Source organism: Lissotriton helveticus, chromosome 9 (genome assembly GCF_964261635.1).
Source record: "Lissotriton helveticus chromosome 9, aLisHel1.1, whole genome shotgun sequence".
In the NCBI taxonomy this organism is placed as follows: Eukaryota; Metazoa; Chordata; class Amphibia; order Caudata; family Salamandridae; genus Lissotriton; species Lissotriton helveticus.
The window spans coordinates 341,015,175-341,032,361 of NC_136070.1; the positions used below are offsets into that span (position 1 = coordinate 341,015,175).

Genomic DNA, 17,187 nt, shown 5'->3' on the forward strand with positions numbered 1-17,187 from the left:
CACTGTTAAGGCGCCATCTCCTGCTCGGTGTTTCGTTATGCTTGCCACTCAGGGAGAGGGATATGTGTGCGTGGTCTGAAATTGTGATGGGTCCTATTTCCGTCGTATCAGTCAGGTGTGTGTGTGTGTTGGACATGAGTATGTAGTCTATCCTGCTGTATGAGTTGTGGGGGTGCGAGTAGAAAGTGTACTCTCTGGCACTCGGGTTCTGTAGCCGCCATGGGTCCGCTAGTGAGAGTTTGGTGCATAGGTTTTTAAGTATGTGCTGTTCTTGCGAGGTATGGCTCGGTCTGTGTGGGTGTCTGTCTGTGGCGTTGTCCATCGCCTGGTTCATGTCCCCTGCCACGAATAGTAGTTCGCCGAGTGGGACCTTGCTAAGTTCAGTTTCTAGATCCTCCCAGAAGTTTTTGTCCCCCATGTTTGGCCCGTAAATATTGGCTATGTGTACTCTCTCGTCGCCTCTATTGATTGATGTGATCAGCCTCCTACCCATGGTATCTGCTGTGTTGTCGTTAACCTGGAACTTCCCTTTCTTACTGATTAGGGTGATGACCCCTCCCTTTTTGTTGACTGCCGGTGAGCATAGTACTTCGCTTATCCAGTTGGCTTTCATCCTGTTCGCGTCCTCTAAGGACACTCTAGTTTCTTGAAGGACGTATATATCCGCCTTCAGTTTGTTTAGGTAGTCTAGTGTTTTCCGTCGTTTGACGGGGTGATTGAGCCCTTTGACGTTCAGTGACACAATCTTTATGTCTGAGGCTATCTGTGCCTGGCTACTATTGTCGGGTGGCATCATGGTGTGATCTTTGTGTCGCTATGCCTACGTGCATCCGTTATGTATCGCCTCTTTCCTCTATGCTTGCTCGCTGGCAGCCACCACACATAAGCCTCCCCCTGGGGTGTTGGATGGGATGGGGTGATGTGTGCGGGTATAGAAAAGAGGAGAGAAAAGAAAAAGAAAGAAGTGTACTTCCGCCAGGCATCGATTGTCCATGCAGCAGGGCCTCCCCCCCAGCCCTCTCCCCCCCTCCGCCCTCCCTCCCCCCTCCCCCCTGTCAACGTACTGTAAACGTGCGACAGCAACGGTTCCCGCCCTCCGCTTCCCCGGTTCCTTAAAAAGTCAGAAACATCCCCGTCCCTCCTTGTCCCCGTGCTGCGCTTTTAGGCAAAGGATATGGTTGTCAGGTGTCCAAAAGCCCTTTTGTTCTCTCTGTGTGGTTGTCCATGTTCCGCTGGGTTTGACAGGGTAGGAGAGTTCAGTGTATCTACACATGTCCAAAATCACATTGTTGAGGTAGTTCTTTTCTCCGGTTCTTTTTGTCCATTTCCTTGAGGTAGTTGTTGTTCGTTTCCCTTGTGGAGTGTTATTTGCCGCCTGCTGCCCCCTTCTCTTCCGTCCCTGAGCTATCTGATGATGCTCTTCTTTTTGCTGTCCCGGGCGTTGTTTGTTCCATCTCCTCCAGCTCTGGCTTCCTGAGGTATCTGCGTAGTTCCGCTGGGTCATCGAACATACGTGTGTCCTGCCCGTATGTTATCCTCATTCTTGCTGGGCCAACAAAGCTGAACGTTATCTTTGCTCTCTTCATAGTGTCTCTCAGCGCCAGGAACCCTTTCCGTGCTTCCACTGTGCCCCTTGAAAGGTCTTGGGTAAAGATTATCTTCTTGCCTTTCCAGATGGGGGTTTGTCCTCTGCGGGCAAAGGCGAAGATCGCATCAGTATGGCTCGACCTTAGGGGTTTACAGACTACCTGCTCTCCATGCTGCCTCTCACACTCACATCCGAATTCCACAAACGCCTAGACAAAAGCATCAACATGTTCCTCTGGGGAGGGAAAAAACCAAGAATGAGCCTAGCGAAACTCAGACTCAGAAAAGAACAAGGTGGACTGAACCTTACAAACTACAAAGCCTTCCAGAAGGCATCCCTGGCCAAACAGGGGCTACACTGGATTGCCCCCACGCCAGACTACATGCCGGTGTGGCTGGACCTTGAAAGGTGTATTCTGGGTGGCGCAGACCCAATTATGGCCCTCACGGCCCACAAGCACCCAGAAGCCAAAAACGCAATAATCCACAACACAAAGATAGCGCTGTTAAGAGTAGACAGGGAAATGGCAGTGAGTATCAAAGGCACCAAATGGGAATCTCTGTGGCATAACACCAAAGTTACATACAAAGGGAAAACACTAGATAGCAAGGTATGGCGTAGCAGAGGCATCACCACGCCTTCGCAACTAGAGGCAGGTAACAACGCACTCTCCTACACGGCACTACAGCAGACAACCTCCCTACCTAACAAGGAGTTCTACGAATTCCTCAAACTAAAAGCAGCGGTCACCAAAGCAGGACTAACGAAACAAACACCCACCATCATACAATACGCGCACAACCTAAACAAGACGGGCCACCAAACAGCACAAATCTACAAGCTAATTACACCACGCACCACAACCCTAAACAACAAGACGCTGGCATTTTGGGAGGAAACCATACATAGACAGCTGAACGAAGTAGAAAGAGCCAAACTATGGATGACAGCGTCCAAAAACAAAATCACACCACAGCTAGCGCAAACCAAATATTGGTTACTCCACAGGTTGCACTGGACACCAGCGAAACTAGGGAGGGTGGGAGCCAGTGATAGCAGCACATGTTGGAACTGCCAGAGAGCCACGGGAGATCTATCTCACATGCTATACGAGTGCACCAAAGTCAAAGCTTTCTGGGGCAAGGTCTATAACGTCATAGACACAATAACGGGCAGTAAGATACAAAGAGGACTAGCCGGGGCAGCCACTGCCTTCCTAGCAACAGAACTCCAGTCCAAAGAAGTACGAGACCTGGTCGATGTACTACTAACGGCTGCAGTGAAAACGATTTTGGGTAACTGGAAGGACACCAGCAAAGCCACTTTCAAGCGCTGGTTCAACTGGGTAACCTTCCTCCGGGGGGCAGATAACATCACCGCCAAGCAAAAGGCGGCAAATCATACGGCCAAGGAGAACATGTGGGAAGCTCTCGACGCATACCTGGAACGATAACCCCCCCCCCCCTCTCTTTTCTTTCTCTCTTCCTTTTTTCTTTTTCTCTCTCTCAGGCCCCGCCAGGCCGCAATCTTGCAAGACCAGTACAAGTATTAAGAATGTTTTTTTTTCTATGGATATGTAAAATTTATTTTCAATAAAAATATTTTGAAATAAAAAAAAAAAAATAAAGAATTCCCTCCTCACTATGGGAGGTGAGTCCCATGGCGAGCGGGGGCATTATCTTTTTTATTTTCAAAAAAGAAAATCCATCTTTGGGATTTTCTTTTTGAAAAGAAAAAAGAAAAGTTTGGTGCAGGACTCCCTCATGCTGATAGAGTTCTGCACCAAACTGCAAAATGCACTGACTGGAACTGTCATGGTGGAACTCTTGTGGGTGGCACACTTAGTGCTGCCGGCCCACTTGCAGCATTTGATTTACAGGCCCTGGGCACACATAGCGCACTGTACTAGGGACTTGCTAGAAAATCAAATAGGGCAATTATAGAGAAACCAATTTCCATTACATTTTAGACAGGAAGCACTTTCACTTTAGCACTGGTCAGCAGTGGTAAAGTGCCCAGAGTCCTAAAGCCAGCAAAAACGAAATACAGAACACAGTCAAAACAGGAGGTTCTAGGCCAAAACATTCCAGATCTAACTCCTACGGATTCCAGGTCTAACTCCTACGGATTCAATGTTTAGCATAATAGGAGAAGCCAAGTTTGTTGATGAAACTAGTTGGGAACTCACTGTTGCTTACGTCACAAGCTGGAATAAAGATGATGTCATATGAAGTCTTGAATTTGGGGTGGTGCAAACCAGTGGCGAACAAAAGCCCCTGCAGACCCCCTGATGCTGAGGGGGGAGGGCTGACCTCTGAGAGCCCCTGACCTTCAGGGGGCCCCCTCCGGCACTGGCAGGCCCATGCGCAAGAGCTTTTGACTGGGTCCGGAGCGTAGGACTCCCCCTGTATATACTTTTCAGGTGGGGGGGCTCAAGTTTCATTACGCCACTGGTCCAAACCACAGCAAAAATGTATACATTTGAAAACATTTTCTTTTCAGTTTACTGGTACAATAAACAGAAACTGTGGCTCATCTCTCAGTTTCTGCCTGAGCTACTCATTTGAGTGTCATCATGCAATTAAATTCACCTATAACCCGCCTCTACTACCAGGGATTAGAAACCCTAATCTTTTAAAAGGTGGAATGGATTACACAAAGATTAGGCCTCTCTGTTGGGAATAGTTTGACCTCTGGCCTCTGGGACAGAAGGCTTCTTACATGTTGTATTTCCTAAAGGAAGTTGATATCCGCTTTGGGAGAGAGGTCTTGAGTGAATGGTCTTGAATGAAGCATATTGCGGAATGAAGACCCATTCTTAGTACCTAGTGTCAATGTTATGATCTGGCAAAATGCGAAAAAGAACGATTTTTAAAAAGGTGAATGTTCCTCTGCATAAGGGGCGTGCTTGCACACTCCAGAAGAAAACTAAGCTTGGATTTCGGTTGCAACAGCATATAAATGTCACTCGTTAAGGATTATGACACTGTAAATAAAAGTTTTATTTCTACTAACAATTACTTTGCAGTCAGTCTTTCTTCCATGTCATTGCCGTTTATTCAGGCGTCTAGTGAAAGGTGTGGGTGACAAGTGTGTCTTGGGTTTTCCACATCTCTGACCCAGATCCAAATCCACCTGTCTGTCTTCTCAAGCACACCCACTCTGAAGGGATAGGCGAGGCACACTCAATTAATTGCTTACAGGTTGGGAGTCACTGTCCCAAAATTCGCCCTGAAGTCAACATTGGTTTACTAAACTATACTTCAGAATTCAGGGCTCTTAATCATCTTTGAAATCATCATATTCGGTGCTAACCGTTAAAGTTAGTTAATAACACACATCTGTTGTAATACCACACTGGTTCATTTTACCGTCCCAAAACACTCATTTGAGACCATATTAAATATGTACATTTGATGTCTGACTTCGGACATCACCTTCTCACTTTGCTGTAGATACACTTTAAAGTTCTAACTATGCATTTTTTAAATTGCTATGTAAAGTCACTGGTGGCTTAAATGTGTTCCTTTTACAAGCTATGCAGAAGCCAAGAAGGTTTCTACTCTCAACTCGTAAAAGTGGTTGAAGACAATGAATGAGCAAAGGGTTAAACTCATTTTTTAAGAGCAGTTCAAGGTCAGAGAATGTTCTTCCTAAAAGGAATTTAAAAGATTGCACGTGATAGTACACGCCCAGAGTGACACGTCTGTTATGATCTATCACACACAAAGATAATGAAGGGAAGGCTAGCTGTAGGCAATTATATACTCTGGGAAGTTAGCCATCCACAATGTAAGTTTAGCATTAGTAAATCGGTATATCAGTCACTGCCACAAAATGTGCCATGGATTTACACCTCGAACTCCACCAGTGGGAGATGGAATACCAAGAACAGGAAGTGGTAAAGGGGAACGGGAGAGATTGGGAAAGGGTTCGAGGAAGATCAAAATGCCTCCCAATTTATTCCTAGGATGTACAAAAAAAGGAATGATAGATCAAATCAAAAGTATTAGTGTCAGATTTAATATGACCACCTCTGCCAGGCCACTATGGACACTGTGACCTGTTACTATTGTGTCATAGCCGAATGCATTATGGGTATTGCAGTCTTGTGTTGCTTCAACTGTACTAATTAGAATAAAACACTTGACATCAAGTATTTGTAGGTGAAAGGTTCAGGACTGGAGACAGTGTATATAATTACATGGAGTGAGGTGGCACTCTAAATAGATTATATAGTGACTTACTTAAAAAAAAAAAATTAATAGTATCTTGTTAAACACCACACCAGAGTTTACAATCTTTGTCACTGTGAGTTTTTGTTATAATATACCTATGTGTGAAGATGTGTGGCCTACTAGGCTAGATAGTGCCTCTTCTGGTTAAAGAAATGCAATGTCTTCTTGCGTAATTCATAAAAACAAATTGTTTGACTGTGCTTGTGCAACATGCCATTATATTGCAATATCTTTTTTTGATATGATGAAATAACATTAATTTCAACCTCTATATAAAATGACACACATAGTTTTAATAGGATTAATCTAAGATTCATGACAGAAGTGAGACATATCATTCCTTTGTTCACCCGAGAATGAATGTGGAAGATCCTTTCTCCTCCCCTTAGTTCTCTCTTGGCCACACACCTCTTTCTGCTGCAGTCAGACGTGTAACCAGGGCCAACACAAAGGGGGAGCAGCCGGAGCTGGTTATCGCAGGCCCCACTATATGCAGGGCCTGCGTTGCCACCATCAAAACCAGGCCAGGCCTACTTTTGTGAGATATTGAAGATAAGGCTGGTACCTCCAGCCGCCTCCAGGGGGCACCGTATACTACTGCTGCCTTACAATACGTCCAGAAACGTTGTTTTTCTTTGGAGAGAGATCTGCATTTGCCACAGAGGACTCTCACAAGGGCCCAACATGAGACTGGGGCCCTGGGCCTCTCAAAAAGATTCTTACAGGCCTTATTGTAATACATAATTAAGGAGCCCCATGCAAAAGAGGTTGACAAACCCCTTTGCTAACTAAAGCATATTAGCGGAACCTAAAAGGTGTCTCCCTTAAACCCCTCCCCAAAGAAGACACGTTTTGATGATACTGTAGGTCAGGCTTGCTTCTGGTTTCTGGAACCCTCAGTCTAAATGGCAGTGAAGTTCTGACCAGCTGACAGTGTCTGGGGTTCTGTTGATGGACTCCCATCTGCCCCCGCAAAGCGGTGAGGTCCTTTGTGCAACAGGTACAAGTGTTAGGCCGTGGTATCCGATACTAAGTGGTATATTTACTAATATTTCACGCAACGCAGCAAGACAACTTGATGAGCCGCGTTGCGTAACAGGCAGACAGCAGAAATGCGCCATATCTACTAAGATACAGCACACTTCTTCTGTCTCTGAGTGCTGCCACACTTATGGCATCCTGGCATCAACGCAGGCACCCTTATGCCATTCTGCCAGGGGGCCTGCGTTACAAGCAGAATTGTTTTCGTGCACGAAGCACACTTTCCTGCACAAAAACAATCCTTTGAGGTATTTTTCTCATTCTATGTGTGCTGCAGAATCCAGCATGGGTAGAAAAAAGAACAGCAACCATCGCCTTGCTGTGTTCTGTGTTTCTCCGGTAAAATGCAACACGGGAAATGGGGGCTTGGTGTTCCCTACAAGACCCATATACCCTCGCATCATATATAACACTGGTTTACACATTTTAAACTGCAGTAAACAGCCAAGGAATCGTCTGTTCTAAACTATGGCACGGCGACTACCGCGTAATGCGTACACATTCTATTGTACGCGTGCGCATGCGCCATTGAACAGTGCGAGTTAAAGCCGCTACTCCATCGCGCATGCGCCGCTAGACTCGGAGACGGCGCATGCGTTGGCAGGATAGCGGCCTGTTCTTCCTCTTTTTTCGTGATTGCTGTCAATATCCGGCAGCCGTTAGGAGTTTACAATTGACTGCTCAAATTGGGTCATTATCCAATCAAGCACGCTATAAAAAGCGCACTAACGTACTGCTCGGTACCTCCACTTCCTCTCGGACGCAGGAGAGGGGTATCGACGGTTAGGTGGTTCGCTGGCATTTTTCTTCTTAGGGGCATTTTGGCGTCTAGCAAGATTTGGCACTTCTTACACAGACTTCGCCTCGGATAATCCTTGCCCCATTTTTTATAATTGAAACCTGGGATGCTCAGTACTTTTTAACTTATCTCATGAGCATGTTTCACTTTATAGACTCTGTCCTAGAGTGAATCTCTAATTGTTTAAGTAACCGATCATCTCATGCCATCAGCTCAGTCTAAGCCATGCATGTAGGGAGTGTCTTTTTGCGACTACTGGGTCTTGTACATAGAAAAGATAGAGCAAGTTCAGCTGGACACAGCAAATATAATATTGATTGTGGCCTCATCTTTTCTTTTCTATATAACAGAGCGGGGCCTCATTTTCCCGAGCGGTTGCCGGGTGAGGTGAGGTTATTTCCCACACAACGCTGGGTGAGTACGAGATCAGAGAAACTATCATCTGAATAAAGATAAAATTCTCAGAAGTACTACAGACTTCTGTGTAACGAAGAGACATCTCTTCGTTATTTATGTGTTGTCTGTGCTGACTTTCTTTTTTCATCTTGAGATGTTTGTATACAACTTTATTGCAGACTTTGTGCATTGTTTTCCTTCTTTTTAGGAAAGGATACATAACTCAATCCCACCAGTTTACATTGGGGAACCAAGTTCCTGGTAGGAGAAATTGAATTTATATTGCACAGTATCTATATTTTGTACACTTTGTGTTTCACTTACACTGTTTTGCAGTAGCTAAATAATCTGGGTCCTGAAGAAAGCCGGACAGTTTGTTCGATACGGCTGAAACATGTTGACCTCACTACTTAGCGCCACAACATAGTCATACTTTCAGACTATTTGGCGTCATTTTAACCTTGACACTAGGACAATACCTATTAAACTTCATTTTTTGTCCTAGGAGCCAATTTTATCATTCACTCACATTTTCACAGCACTGCACACCATCAGCATCATCTGAATCACACTGTGGCTAGAGATTCCACCTCAGAAATCCATCTCTGCACCATCAACTGATGGGTTGGGCGAGGTTTGGATTAACTATCTGTATCCCACATGATGATATTCCGCCATAAGGGTGGTCTGATGGGAGTTCTCAGCCCTGTGTTACTTCATTTTGTTGCTATACAAACCCCATTTTGTCTTTAGTTTTCAGTACAGCACACGTGTTTTTGACCGGACATCTCTCTTTCGTTGTTAGAAAAAAGAAGTAACAAGGAAAATAAAAGATTTTCTCCTTGTTACACCTCGGTCATGGAGGCTCAGCATTTTGGTGCAATCCTAGGTTTAGTGACTTTAGTAAATCTAGGATTGTTTAAAAAAACATGGGTGGGTGCGTGGGAACACCCACACTCCACCAATGGAACACCTCCCTGCTGCAAGGTATTGCAAGGTTCGATATGCGCTGCCTTGTGTTACTTTGGATTTACTAAACCATGCAGAACCATAACAGGTGGCTTTCTGTGGCTTAGCACATACCATTTAAAACTTAGCTTGCAACCACTTGTGTCATGTAAGCGCTACACAAGCCTTTTGTAAATTTGCTCCTAAATTCCCACTGGTTGATGTGTCAAGATAATTTATCAATTCCTTTATGAACAAATCACTTCAACTTACTGACCATTTCTTCTCATGTGTGCCCCTGCCCCAAAATCCAGCAGATTATGTTGACTGCCCTATCATATTAACTGTGATGGCAGACATTCTTCATATAGCTAGGAAGGCCACAATGAACTCAAATGGACAAGGATACCTTGTAAATGTATTGGACCAAATCTATGATCACACAAGATGGAAAGTAAAGGAGACCCTATTAGAAGATCTTTAAATGAGGTCAACTGTTAGCCGAGTCCATTGCCTTACCTGATCCGTATAACCTCATTGTGTCTGTGTTGGGCAGGCCGCGCCTGGTCAGGTCTGGTGAGATGTGCTGGAGTAGGTAGGTAGGATTGTACACAACGTCGCTGTAGTTGGTTGCTGGCTGGTGCTGATACATATGGGAAATTTCAGCCTTTCTGTCACTAAAAGAGGCAATTGCTGAACCTTCAAGACAAAGACCACAGTTTAGAGAAACGACAGATACAAGTGTGATCAAGCGATGGTTAAGACTCAACATTCATAGTGGTGCGAAGGAGGAATATAGGATACATGATATGGACACTGAAACTCATATAGGAAATTAAAGCAGAACAGAATAAACATTTTTCAGTAGAACATTACTTCCATAGTAAGAGTTTTGGTATGAGAATGAAGGGAAGTGGAGAATCACAAGCAGGGGTAGAAAATGATGTATGGGAAGCGCTGTGAATTCATGGGACAAACTCCCAGAAAAATGGCAGAACCGAAACCATTAATGCCCAATGGATGTATCTTACTTATAATTTGATGCACACATTCATGCAATCTTGCAAAGCCCTTTTCCTCCAGCAGAATGAGGTATAAGAAAGTTTTGCAACATCAGAACAAAATTCAGGAAGAAGTCCATGTTGGACCACCTCTCCATTGCTTCTTGACAAGGCTACAACAGGACTCGGGTCGGTAGACCCGGGGAGCTACCAGAATGTGGGTGCGTCTCTTTCTTCCCCCACATGTCGATCAGCCTCTTTTGTTGCTGCAACTTTAATATGAAAAGTGAAACTGGATGTCAGCCTGAATGAGGTGTTAAGGAACTTTACAGAGTAGAAACCTGAGAGGATCTAACATAAGCAGAACAGATGTTGCAATAAAATTAGGAAATAATACAGTGACACACAGCTTCCCAACAGAAAAAACGCACAGTCCTGGAGTTTCATGAACAAGGTGGTTTCAAAATCGTTCTGCGTGGATGGATATCTTTATTAGATGTTTCCTTCAGGGAGGAGGCCGAGAGCCTTTGAGCTGGGACAGCGCCAAATGAGAGCCACTGACCGTAGGTCTTTCATTTACTTAATTTGAAGGTTTGTAGCAGGTTGAGGCAAGAGAGGTCGGCTTCGTGTATTATCATGGTTGCTAGGTGAACATTTTAAGGGCCCAAGGGCCTTCACAAAGATATGGGATAGGTGTATTTTTCAAGCTGGAGACTCCTAATAGGTTTCTCTTAACAAGAGTTCCCAATAGTGCAGCAACCATAAAGCAGTGAGTAAAGAAACATTCACGGTGGTGGGCACGTATTCTACATGAGGCACTTACTAAATTATGTTAAAGTATTGCTTTTTGTGCTCAGCTGACAGTGCAAGAAGTAACCTCAAAGAGCGCCTGCCTAGGGCCCCAAATGTGGCTTGTGTTTTCAAAGCAAGCTTTATTGAGAACTCTAAACTGAACAATGGTGATCATAAGTGATTGATGCCAGGGACTACCAGCAACTGAAACGGGCAGACTCCACAGGCATTCTAAAAGATCAGTGGCTAGAAAGGTGCACTGCATAGCTTCACAAAGCAACACGGGTTTTAAACATCTACACATGATTAGCAGTGGTTATTAGTAAAAGGAGGCTGCCCGCGGCTCACTCAGTGGCCACCTCAAATGGGCCGCCACCTTAGTGCCGCATTAAGCACACCACCACCCCTCTAGTTGAGGGGACCCCAGAAAGGAGTCCCCCAGCCTGGTGTGCCGGCCACGTCACTTCCGGGGCGCAGAAGGCAGGGGCGAGGTATTTATAACTGCCCCCACCCATCTGGCGTCCTCTTTGGTTCGGGACACACCGTCTGGGTGCCAGTACGAGAGGAACCAGGAGGCCACAGAAGGACAAGCAGAAGAGGGTCGGGGGCCATCCTGGGTTAGGTGAGCTAGTTACAAGGTGATCCGAAGGTGGAAGGATACAGGTGTGTACCTCTTCAGGAGCACAAGAGGGGTGCTATGCCAAACCCCAGGAGTCTTTACGGCAGGACCCTGGAGAAAAATCATCTGCGCCTTGTTAGTCCTTCGGGCGGTAGTAAACCTGAGCAACCGGGGGCTTGCCTTGCAATGCTCCGCCCTTAAAAGGGCATGAGTAAAGTGGTGGACCGGAGGTTCACGGTATTCAAGAGGGGAATCCCCTTCTAACTGGTAGCACTGATTGGGTTGGCCACAGTGCAATTTGGCTCTTCAGGCGGGCAAGGCAGCGTAGGTCAGTTACTGCTGCCTGCCCTTGGGTCGCCAGTTAACCCACCACGTTGGCATACTTGGTATGGAATAAACCTGCAGCAATTTTTTCCCGCCAAAATTGTGTTGCGCGATTATTTATTCCAAGTGCATATTATGTTCTGCAAAGGTGGTGACGGTTGGCTATATAGGCACTATAACAGCGGCTTAAGGTCTCTGACTAGGCTGAGTAAAGTTGTTGCACTTTGCATCTGGCCAATTCAAAAACTTGTGTAAGAAACTCTGCAAACTTCAGGAAACTTCGCAAAGTTTTTTATAAGGGAGAAAGAAGAAATGTGAACACGATTTTTTTTAGAAAGCAAAATACCATGCTGCTGACGTATTTATTTATTTTTTTTAACAAAAAAGTGAAACAACTACAGAGGTTAATTTTACTTATTGACAAAATTTGACAAACGAATATTTGAAGGAGAATTTACTCACAAAATAACCTTTTTGTTGAAAATACTTTACCAATGGTATTTGTGAGGCACATTTTCACAGCTAGATAAAGTGCACATTTTGCCCAAGGACGCTATTGAAATAAAAACTTTGTACATCCCTTGTTTCAGCTCCAATGACAGCCTCCAGCAGAAGTTGTAGATATGCAGTTTGGACGAAGGCGACTCCTTTTATAAATTCAGTAGTTCCAAGAGAAAATGTTTGCGTCTGAAGGCTGAACAACATTGCTTGTGTCTTTGCTAACCAATGAGAAGCATCTCTCAATGACATACAATCTGTGATGAGTTTCGTCCTGTTTGTGACAAGTCAAGTCACTAAGGTTTCACCCTTAGAAGGTACATTAGTTGCTGCTAATCGAACGATTTGAATTAAAATGGAGTGATCATAAAATGCCTTGTGTACCTTACACAGCAGGTATAGGCATTTATTAACGGTTTTTGGCACCCAAAAGGGTAAGCTGACCTTGGCATGGAGAGACTATGATGTCTCAAACTACAACTAGAACAATGATGCATGTATAAGTTACTTATCCTTATAAAGAGGCATTGGCATCCCTGGTGGCAGGGCAATGCACCAATCTCACCATAGGAGATAGGGCACTGACAGCTGTAGAAGCTGCAGGGGTTGCTGTAGCCGCATAGGGGCGCCCTTCTTCAGCCTTGCCAGTCCAAAGGCAGGCCTTCAAGTGTTTAAGAAGAGTGTGAATTCTGCACCAGCGACTCCTAAATTAGGTGATGACCACGTGCTAAGGATAGAGAAGTGGTTGGCAGGGACCAACAGGATACTCTGGCGTGACCCAAGAAGGCTGCAGTCACTCTAGAGGCTGCTTATAGAGCAGGTTGAACGATCATGATCAAAAATAGAAAAAATCACCCTGCCTAGAATGATGAATAGTGGTCCCAGGTGGGATCCGTGGAGATTAAAGGGGAGCAAAATTCAATGAATACCCAGGGCCAAAAAGGCGAATAGACCACAGTTTTTATAGAAAAAATATATTTTTTTAAATTATTGTTGTTTAGTTTAGTTTAGTGCAATTAATCACATTTGCAAGGATAGTTAAAGAATGTTAAGTACAAAAATTCATAAAATCATTAGTGCTTGATCATCATATCATGAACGGAAATACATTCATAGGAAGGTGTAAATACAGTGTTCCACTCACTCCAGGGAATAGGACGGGGGGCTCAACAGGCGCTCATATCTAGAAAATCATTCATACTCTAATGCATTCTGTCACTTCATACATGTGGGTCAAGTTTGGCCTGCAACAGACAAAAGATGGAGTAATGGTTGCATGGACGCGGGTACAGTTTAGGGAAGGCGAAAAGATGGAGTATGATTGCTGTTCCTGATGGTAAACGCCGTAATAACGCTCATGACCCAACCATGCCCCAGTGACCTCATTCTATTCACAGTCTCCTGTATTATGGAGCTGGCTCCAACATTATCCTGATGCAGAATTGCCCGTCACTCATCCAGACGTGTGACTCGCGCCCACTTTTTGTAGGTGACTTGGCTGGAGTGATGTTGACACACATTGCAGAGGCATTCGACAGGTGCGTGAGAGGGACAGGTTGTAGGATGGAGGGATGCCGACCCGATGGGCCATCCAAAAAGTATGAGATGTAAGTCTTGGAATAATTGGAGGAGTAGATGTGTTTTGGCAAAGGGGGTATTGGAGTACTGAGTGAATACGTCTTGTGGGAGGGGAGAATGGAGGTGAACCTCTGATTTGATGACAAGTATTCGATGGAGCTACGATGCTAGCATCTGCTACAGGGGAACTGGAAAAGTGCTGATACTTACTTTTATCGCAAGCAGGCTGAGGAAGCAGACAATACTCATCTTCTAGTAGTGAAGCCTCAAGAGACAAGATCTGCTTTTGAGGTTGGTGGTGCGGTAATACGGCCAAGCCCTACTTGGTGGCATCAGAATCAGGGAGTTGATTCCTACCTGATTAAGTCACAGTCTACAAACTTCTTAGAGTGAAAGCAGCTAAAGTATGGACATACGTACTTCATGGTGAAGGAAAACATCTTGTTTTAATTTTTGCTATTCAATTTCGAACTTTCAACTTCATAAAAGTTCCTTAGAATTTCAATTGGCAGAAAAATCTGTGATAGATCTGTGAAAGTGGTGCGAGACTATTGGGACAGGCATGTCCTCTGGAATGATAAAGAACTTGTAGTCATGCACTAGGAGACAAGTGAATCTGGTATCCTGACTTTACTTTGGCCACAGTACACACAAATGTGGCGTGTGTTGTGCAGGCCGATGCCCACAATAGACATTGAGCCTCAGAGGCCAAGGAAGAGGTCATGGAGGGGCACCCAAAGTGTAGCCTTGGCTGGACAAGAGACTATCGTCTGTGACCCTGGCCATGTACAGTGAGTGGTGGTGGCAATTTACAGTGTTTTAGGCCAATTTACCCCCTAAGAAAGATAAGTGTTGTACCTTGCGTCTACCCTGAATAAAGTGCCTCTGAGGTGTCATGATTAGACCCAATCGTGTCATCCCTGCGAGAATGTCAAGTGCTTGTGCATGGATGGTGTATGGCAGCAGGACTCCGTACTGTTTGCAAGTGTCTATGTATGCTGTCACTAGAGGAATCCATCCAGGATTTCCCCTCGCCTGACATGGCAGAAGATGGAGAATATGAAAAAGCCTCTACTTGTTGGGGGCATTGTAACTAGACTCTACCTGTGGGGGTCCCGTGGTTATCTCCTGCCTGCACACACTCTCCCCCGCCGCCGCTCAGACACCGCGGCCGCCGAGGGGGGAGAGCGACCGGGACTACACTTCCCAGCGTCCCCTCACTGCCAACGGGGGTGCCGACTTGCCGTATCAGACAGCTGCGCCCGGAGGCGCATAAGAACCAGCGGCTGAGCGGGGGCCACTACTTGTTGGGGGCATTGTAACTGGACTCTACCTGTGGGGGTCCCGTGGTTATCTCCTGCCTGCACACGCTCTCCCCCGCCGCCGCTCAGACACCGCTGCCGCCGAGGGGGGAGAGCGACCGGGACTACACTTCCCAGCGTCCCCTCACTGCCAACGGGGGCGGCGACTTGCCGTATCACACAGCTGCGCCCGGAGGCGCATAAGAACCAGCCGCCCCAGCGGCTGAGCGGGAGCCACTACTTGTTGGGGGCATTGTAACTGGACTCTACCTGTGGGGGTCCCGTGGTTATCTCCTGCCTGCGCACGCTCTCCCCTGCCGCCGCTCAGACACCGCGGCCGCCGAGGGGGGAGAGCGACCGGGACTACACTTCCCAGCGTCCCCTCACTGCCAACGGGGGCGCCGACTTGCCGTATCACACAGCTGCGCCCGGAGGCGCATAAGAACCAGCCGCCCCAGCGGCTGAGCGGGGGCCACTACTTGTTGGGGGCATTGTAACTGGACTCTACCTGTGGGGGTCCCGTGGTTATCTCCTGCCTGCACACGCTCTCCCCCGCCGCCGCTCAGACACCGCGGCCGCCGAGGGGGGAGAGCGACCGTGACTACACTTCCTAGCGTCCCCTCACTGCCAACGGGGGCGCCGACTTGCCGTATCACACAGCTACGCCCGGAGGCGCATAACAACCAGCCGCCCCAGTGGCTGAGCGGGAGCCACTACTTGTTGGGGGCATTGTAACTGGACTCTACCTGTGGGGGTCCCGTGGTTATCTCCTGCCTGCACACGCTCTCCCCCACCGCCGCTCAGACACCGCGGCCGCCGAGGGGGGAGAGCGACTGTGACTACACTTCCCAGCGTCCCCTCACTGCCAACGGGGGCGCCGACTTGCCGTATCACACAGCTGCGCCCGGAGGCGCATAAGAAGCAGCCGCCCCAGCGGCTGAGCGGGGGCCACTACTTGTTGGGGGCATTGTAACTGGACTCTACCTGTGAGGGTCCCGTGGTTATCTCCTGCCTGCACACGCTCTCCCCCGCCGCCGCTCAGACACCGCGGCCACCGAGGAGGGAGAGCGACCGGGACTACACTTCCCAGCGTCCCCTCACTGCCAACGGGGGCGCCGACTTGCCGTATCACACAGCTGCACCCGGAGACGCATAAGAACCAGCCGCCCTTCACGGGACGCGCGCGGGACTAGCCGGGCTAAGCCCGGGCAAAGGGCGGGCCCTCTACGGCCCTCAGAGGCCGAAGGAGGACGGGACGGGCTACCCCCCTTGACCCTGTTACATCACTGAGGTAATGACTTCTGATCCCTCCTTACATATTTGTTAAGGGACACCCCATTGGACACTAGCCGAAATACTCTTAATACCACCAGAGTGTTCTGTTGTCTTGTAACAATCCTACATTAGCAAAATCCATCATGATTCGCAAGGGGGCTACCAAGAACCCTATCAGTCAAAGAGGCTTACGTCCTGGGTCACAAGATCATGGAAGGTTATTACCGTCCACTGCCAACACGAACGTATCTTGTCAGATTATAGAAAGCAAGCCCACCAAGTATTCTTCTGAACAAACCATTAGTACGGCGCAAAACCTTTCGTTACTGGACGAGCTAAATTCTCTTTGTAATACTAGGTATGTTACTGTAGAAGATAGAAATGGACTTAAATCTCCCCACCCTGCCCCCCTAAAAGAACTAGCATATCAACTCCAAGTGACAGTCCACGGGAACACTTTTCATTACCCAAAAATGTACTTACGCAAAATATAGTACCTCCCCAGCTCTTACCCAGCAAAAGGAAGTGGGATGGGGGTAATCCCATAGGGAACGAACCCAAATTACAAAAAGTGTGCGCTAGTCCTCCATCGAGCATAGTTAATCTCCCCCTAAACTCGGAGGAAAATTTAAAATTAGATCAACCAGAACCCCCTGTCAACCTGATTTTTCTGTCCCAGATCGAACAACTGGTTAGATCAATCATTTCTCCGTTGATTGACAAAATTTCCATCCTAGAGGACAGGTTGCTAGGAATAGAGAAAAGTATTAGGGCTAACTTATCTCCCAT

The 17,187-nt window shown here is 46.8% G+C and overlaps 1 protein-coding gene across 2 annotated transcripts in view; it reads right to left on the reverse strand.

Moving 5' to 3' along the window:
• TC2N (tandem C2 domains, nuclear) overlaps positions 1-17,187 on the reverse strand; it is a 255,478-nt gene that overhangs the window by 159,377 nt on the left and 78,914 nt on the right. For both annotated transcript variants that reach the window (XM_078660065.1, XM_078660066.1), the window contains exon 4: positions 9,530-9,709. In XM_078660065.1, the coding sequence (XP_078516191.1) occupies positions 9,530-9,709 (180 nt within the window). The remainder of the gene's footprint in view (positions 1-9,529; positions 9,710-17,187) is intronic.